We start from the raw sequence: 7,500 nt of genomic DNA, 5'->3' as shown, positions 1-7,500 counted from the left end.
ACTACTCTTGTAGGGACCAGAAGTCCCCACAAGAATAGAAACCAACAAAGATTTGACCAACATCTCTCTCTGTCTCTCTGCATCTCTGCCTCTCTGTCTCTCTGTCTCTCTATCTCTCTCTATCTCTCTGTCTCTCTCTGTCTCTCTCTCTCTCTGTCTCTCTCTCTATCACTCTGTCTCTCTCTGTCTCTCTGTCTCTCTGTCTCTCTCTCTATCACTCTGTCTCTCTCAGTCTCTCTCTCAGTCTCTCTCTCTGTCTCTCTGTCTCTCAGTCTGTCTGTCTTTCTCTCTGCCTCTCTGTCTGTATCTCTGTCTCTCTGTCTCTCTGTCTGTCTCTCTCTGTCTCTCTGTCTGTCTCTCTGTCTCTCTGTCTGTCTCTCTGTCTCTCTGTCTGTCTCTCTGTCTGTCTCTCTCTGTCTCTCTGTCTGTCTCTCTGCCTCTCTGTCTGTCTCTCTGCCTCTCTGTATCTCTGTCTGTCTCTCTGTCTCTCTGTCTCTCTCTTCTACAGTAACACTGAACACCACCATAACATGATGACTCAATCCACTCAGTCACGGACCACACTGGGAAGACAGCCACCAGGACTCACACAGATAGATAGGAGGGAAAGAGACAGAGGAGAGAGAATGGAGAGGGAGGGAGAGATGGGATAGGTAGAGGTAGAGAGGAAGCAATGGGAGAGGAGAGGAAAGCGGAGGTGGAGTGTGAGGTGACGACAGAACAGCTGAACAGATGGACCCCAGAGTTGACCTTACCCGTAGTCCATGGAAGCGAGGGTTGTTGTAGAAGAGCTTCATCTGTTCAGCAGGTAGAGGACCCAGGACCTTCTGGATGGTAAAGAGTTGATCTATCTCACTCTCCCCTGGGAACAGAGGCTGACCATCACTCAGCTCCCCCAGAATACAACCCACTGACCACATGTCTACAGCCTTACCATAGGGGGCCCTGGGGTGGAGGGGGGAGAGAGAGAGAGAGAGAGAGAGAGAGAGAGAGAGAGAGAGAGAGAGAGAGAGAGAGAGAGAGAGAGAGAGAGAGAGAGAGAGAGAGAGAGAGAGAGAGAGAGAGAGAGAGAGAGAGAGAGAGAGAGAGAGAGAGAGAGAGAGAGAGAGAGAGAGAGAGAGAGAGAGAGAAAACAGTTTAAGTGACGCATTTGTAAAACTGAACCAGAAGAGTACATTCAGAATAATAAGGACACATGATGATGGTGATGATGATGATGTTGGTTCAGCAGAAGGTGATGAACACAATGACAGAAAGGAGAGAGAGAGAGAGCGAGAGAGAGAGAGAGTGAGAGAGAGAGAGAGAGAGAGAGAGAGAGAGAACGAGAGAGGTTGGCTGAGAGAAGAGAGGAGAGAGCCGCTGACACTGAGGAAGAGTGATGAAGAGAGAAAATATTTGCGTGGGCGGAATTCAAATACCAAGTGTGAATAAATGTAAGAGTTGATTTAGTTGCTGTGGGAGGAGCCCCACCACATGATGTTCCAGTATCTAGACCATCAAATGGACACAGGAACCTCACAGTGTCTGTAGTATACACATTAAAACAGGGTTTATCACGGACAGACTAATACACATATTCACTGAAATATTCAGAGAAGGATATATGTATGGACTGACAGCTATGCAGACAAACAGACACTTACCAATGTACACACACAACACACGCACGCACCTACACACACTCACACACCAATACACACACCGAATACAAACACAAATACAAACACCAATACAAAGACACACACACACACACACACACACACACTAATACAAACAAAAACACACACATACACACACACACCAATACAAACACACACTAATACACACACCAATACAAATACACACACACCCACCAATAAACACACCAATACAAACACACCCCCACACAGCGCCTCTTACACACCCATACACACACAAGTCCAGTAGGTTTAATGGGACTCACCCCAGCAGTAGCTCAGGAGAGCGGTACCACCTAGTGGCTACATACTCAGTGTAGTTGGCATCACTTCCCTCTGACAGGTTGCGGGCAAAGCCTACAGGAAACCAGGCCAGAGAGAGACAGAGGAAGTCATGGACAGATACTGACTCAAAGCCTACAGGAAACCAGGCCAGACAGAGGAAGTAATGGACAGATACTGACTCAAAACCTACAGGAAACCAGGCCAGAAAGAGTCAGAGGAAGTCATGGACAGATACTGACTCAAAGCCTACAGGAAACCAGGCCAGAAAGAGACAGAGGAAGTCATGGACAGATACTGACTCAAAGCCTACAGGAAACCAGGCCAGAGAGAGACAGAGGAAGTCATGGACAGATACTGACTCAAAGCCTACAGGAAACCAGGCCAGAAAGAGTCAGAGGACGTCATGGACAGATACTGACTCAAAGCCTACAGGAAACCAGGCCAGAAAGAGACAGAGGAAGTCATGGACAGATACTGACTCAAAGCCTACAGGAAACCAGGCCAGAGAGAGACAGAGGAAGTCATGGACAGATACTGACTCAAAGCCTACAGGAAACCAGGTCAGAAAGAGACAGAGGAAGTCATGGACAGATACTGACTCAAAGCCTACAGGAAACCAGGCCAGAAAAAGACAGATGAAGTCATGGACAGATACTGACTCAAAGCCTACAGGAAACCAGGCCAGAAAGAGGAAGTCATGGACAGATACTGACTCAAAGTCTACAGGAAACCAGGCCAGAAAGAGACAGAGGAAGTCATGGACAGATACTGACTCAAAGCCTACAGGAAACCAGGCCAGAAAGAGGAAGTCATGGACAGATACTGACTCAAAGCCTACAGGAAACCAGGCCAGAAAGAGACAGAGGAAGTCATGGACAGATACTGACTCAAAGCCTACAGGAAACCAGACCAGAGAGAGACAGAGGAAGTCATGGACAGATACTGACTCAAAGCCTACAGGAAACCAGGCCAGAAAGAGACAGAATAAGTCATGGACAGATACTGACTCAAAGCCTACAGGAAACCAGGCCAGAGAGAGACAGAGGAAGTCATGGACAGATACTGACTCAAAGCCTACAGGAAACCAGGCCAGAGAGAGACAGAGGAAGTCATGGACAGATACTGACTCAAAGCCTACAGGAAACCAGGCCAGAGAGAGACAGAGGAAGTCATGGACAGATACTGACTCAAAGCCTACAGGAAACCAGGCCAGAAAGAGACAGAGGAAGTAATGGACAGATACTGACTCAAAGCCTACAGGAAACCAAGCCAGAAAGAGACAGAGGAAGTCATGGACAGATACTGACTCAAAGCCTACAGGAAACCAGGCCAGACAGAGGAAGTCATGGACAGATACGGACTCAAAGCCTACAGGAAACCAGGCCAGACAGAGGAAGTCATGGACAGATACTGACTCAAAGCCTACAGGAAACCAGGCCAGACAGAGGAAGTCATGGACAGATACTGACTCAAAGCCTACAGGAAACCAGGCCAGACAGAGTGAGTCATGGACAGATACTGACTCAAAGCCTACAGGAAACCAGGCCAGAGAGAGACAGAGGTAAGTCATGGACAGATACTGACTCAAAGCCTACAGGAAACCAGGCCAGAAAGAGACAGAGGAAGTCATGGACAGATACTGACTCAAAGCCTACAGGAAACCAGGCCAGAAAGAGACAGAGGAAGTCATGGACAGATACTGACTCAAAGCCTACAGGAAACCAGGCCAGACAGAGGAAGTCATGGACAGATACTGACTCAAAGCCTACAGGAAACCAGGCCAGACAGAGGAAGTCATGGACAGATACTGACTCAAAGCCTACAGGAAACCAGGCCAGACAGAGGAAGTCATGGACAGATACTGACTCAAAGCCTACAGGAAACCAGGCCAGACAGAGGAAGTCATGGACAGATACTGACTCAAAGCCTACAGGAAACCAGGCCAGAAAGAGACAGAGGAAGTCATGGACAGATACTGACTCAAAGCCTACAGGAAACCAGGTCAGAAAGAGGACGTCATGGACAGACACTGACTCAAAGCCTACAGGAAACCAGGCCAGAAAGAGGAAGTCATGGACAGACACTGACTCAAAGCCTACAGGAAGCCAGGCCAGACAGAGGAAGTCATGGACAGATACTGACTCAAAGCCTACAGGAAACCAGGCCAGAGAGAGACAGAGGAAGTCATGGACAGATACTGACCATTGCTTACCAGGGAGACTGAGATCGTCATTCGTCAAATGTACTGAGTTAATTACTATGCTAGAAGTGACATATTTCTACTTACCAAAATCACAGAGTTTGAGAACATCCTCAGAGCTGATGAGGAGGTTTTCAGGCTTGATGTCTGAGGAGAAACAGAGGAGACCAGTCTTCACAGCAGTCTGGTACTTGGCAAAACCAAAAGTCAGACCAAACCATCTCTGCTGGGAGGCCCTGCCTCTGACTCAACACGTCACCTTAGCATAACTAAAGGAAAAGGTGCCCTCATTTTAGTAAAGGTAAGAGTTCCTCACCTCTGTGTACGATCTCATTCTTATGGCACCAGTGGATAGCTTTGATCAGCTGGTAGATGTAGGCCCTGGCTTTGTCAGGTGGTGCTCCGTTAGGCAGTTCCTCCAGCAACTCCAGCATGTTCTGGAACACACAATCCACAGTACTACTGTCAATCACAGCTACAACTACACTACCCATAATGCTCTGTATAACATATAAGATAGATACTATTGCAAAACAAGTTAGATGCTATGGCAATATTCTAAAAGTGTAAAAGTGAAACTGTTGACGTAAACAGTAGCTAGGTATATTGCATGTATGATTACTTATCATCCAACCGTCAGCGGACCCCAGCAATCCCTAGAAAGTAGCGGACATTTCTACTGACGAGACTATTGTGGTTTATTAAAGGTTCTCATTAAAAAGGTTCATTCTCCAGGTATTCACTGACCCTCTCCACATATTCAAAGACCAGGTAGAGTTTCCCTCTCCTCCTGAAAGCCTCTTTGAGCTCCACGATGTTTTCCTGTTTCAGCGTCCGCAGCATCTTCAGCTCCCTCAGCGTGGTCTCTTTAACCTCCTCATTCTCCTCACTGTCTTTAAACTTCTTTATGGCCACCAGCTCATTGGTCTCCTGGAAAACAGCATGTCAGAGTGTCACGCTGAGGGATCCCGTCAGTGGAGGCTGTTGAGGGGAGGACGGCTCATAATAATGGCTGGAACGGAGCGAATGGAACGGCATCAAACACATCCATTGTATTTGTCACATGCGCTAAATACAACAGGTGTAGGTAGACCTCACAGTGAAACGCCAAATACAACAGGTGTAGGTAGACCTCACAGTGAAATGCCAAATACAACAGGTGTAGGTAGACCTCACAGTGAAACGCCAAATACAACAGGTGTAGGTAGACCTCACAGTGAAACGCCAAATACAACAGGTGTAGGTAGACCTCACAGTGAAACGCCAAATACAACAGGTGTAGGTAGACCTCACAGTGAAATGCTGAATACAACAGGTGTAGGTAGACCTCACAGTGAAACGCTGAATACAACAGGTGTAGGTAGACCTCACAGTGAAACGCCGAATACAACAGGTGTAGGTAGACCTCACAGTGAAATGCTGAATACAACAGGTGTAGTAGACCTTACAGTGAAACGCTGAATAAAACAGGTGTAGGTAGACCTCACGGTGAAATGCTGAATACAACAGGTGTAGGTAGACCTCACAGTGAAATGCTGAATACAACAGGTGTAGTAGACCTTACAGTGAAACGCCGAATACAACAGGTGTAGTAGACCTTACAGTGAAACGCCGAATACAACAGGTGTAGGTAGACCTTACAGTGAAATGCTGAATACAACAGGTGTAGTAGACCTTACAGTGAAATGCTGAATAGAACAGGTGTAGTAGACCTTACAGTGAAACGCTGAATACAACAGGTGTAGTAGACCTTACAGTGAAATGCTGAATACAACAGGTGTAGTAGACCTTACAGTGAAACGCTGAATACAACAGGTGTAGTAGACCTCACAGTGAAACGCTGAATACAACAGGTGTAGTAGACCTTACAGTGAAACGCCGAATACAACAGGTGTAGTAGATCTCACAGTGAAATGCTGAATACAACAGGTGTAGTAGACCTCACAGTGAAATGCTGAATACAACAGGTGTAGTAGACCTCACAGTGAAACGCTGAATACAACAGGTGTAGGTAGACCTCACAGTGAAATGCTGAATACAACAGGTGTAGTAGACCTCACAATGAAATGCTGAATACAACAGATGTAGGTAGACCTCACAGTGAAATGCTGAATACAACAGGTGTAGGTAGACCTCACAGTGAAACGCTGAATACAACAGGTGTAGTAGACCTTACAGTGAAATGCTGAATACAACAGGTGTAGTAGACCTTACAGTGAAATGCTGAATACAACAGGTGTAGTAGACCTTACAGTGAAATGCTGAATACAACAGGTGTAGTAGACCTTACAGTGAAATGCTGAATACAACAGGTGTAGTAGACCTTACAGTGAAATGCTGAATACAACAGGTGTAGTAGACCTTACAGTGAAATGCTGAATACAACAGGTGTAGTAGACCTTACAGTGAAATGCTGAATACAACAGGTGTAGGTAGACCTCACAGTGAAATGCTGAATACAACAGGTGTAGTAGACCTTACAGTGAAATGCCGAATACAACAGGTGTAGTAGACCTTACAGTGAAATGCTGAATACAACAGGTGTAGTAGACCTCACAGTGAAATTCTGAATACAACAGGTGTAGTAGACCTTACAGTGAAATGCTGAATACAACAGGTGTAGACCTTACAGTGAAATGCTGAATACAACAGGTGTAGTAGACCTCACAGTGAAACGTTGAATACAACAGGTGTAGTAGACCTTACAGTGAAATGCTGAATACAACAGGTGTAGTAGACCTCACAGTGAAATGCTGAATACAACAGGTGTAGTAGACCTTACAGTGAAACGCTGAATACAACAGGTGTAGGTAGACCTCACAGTGAAACGCCGAATACAACAGGTGTAGTAGACCTCACAGTGAAACGCTGAATACAACAGGTGTAGTAGACCTCACAGTGAAACGCTGAATACAACAGGTGTAGTAGACCTTACAGTGAAACGCTGAATACAACAGGTGTAGGTAGACCTCACAGTGAAATGCTGAATACAACAGGTGTAGTAGACCTCACAGTGAAACGCTGAATACAACAGGTGTAGTAGACCTTACAGTGAAACGCAGAATACAACAGGTGTAGTAGACCTTACAGTGAAATGCTGAATACAACAGGTGTAGTAGACCTTACAGTGAAATGCTGAATACAACAGGTGTAGTAGACCTCACAGTGAAATGCTGAATACAACAGGTGTAGTAGACCTTACAGTGAAATGCTGAATACAACAGGTGTAGTAGACCTCACAGTGAAACGCTGAATACAACAGGTGTAGTAGACCTCACAGTGAAACGCTGAATACAACAGGTGTAGTAGACCTTACAGTGAAACGCTGAATACAACAGG

The 7,500-nt window shown here is 46.0% G+C and overlaps 1 protein-coding gene across 8 annotated transcripts in view; it reads right to left on the bottom strand.

Moving 5' to 3' along the window:
• Positions 1-7,500, bottom strand: part of cdkl5 (cyclin dependent kinase like 5) — a 71,542-nt gene that overhangs the window by 20,011 nt on the left and 44,031 nt on the right. For all 8 annotated transcript variants that reach the window (XM_071330796.1, XM_071330801.1, XM_071330800.1 and 5 more), the window contains 5 exons: positions 4,909-5,091; positions 4,478-4,598; positions 4,249-4,308; positions 1,943-2,033; positions 756-945 (listed from right to left, as the gene is read on the bottom strand). In XM_071330796.1, coding sequence (XP_071186897.1) covers positions 756-945; positions 1,943-2,033; positions 4,249-4,308; positions 4,478-4,598; positions 4,909-5,091 — 645 coding nt within the window. The remainder of the gene's footprint in view (positions 1-755; positions 946-1,942; positions 2,034-4,248; positions 4,309-4,477; positions 4,599-4,908; positions 5,092-7,500) is intronic.

The sequence above is a fragment of the Salvelinus alpinus genome, chromosome 10 (assembly GCF_045679555.1).
Source record: "Salvelinus alpinus chromosome 10, SLU_Salpinus.1, whole genome shotgun sequence".
NCBI lineage: Eukaryota > Metazoa > Chordata > Actinopteri > Salmoniformes > Salmonidae > Salvelinus > Salvelinus alpinus.
Note: the sequence above shows the minus strand (reverse complement) of the source record. Positions and strands in the feature narration are given on the sequence as shown.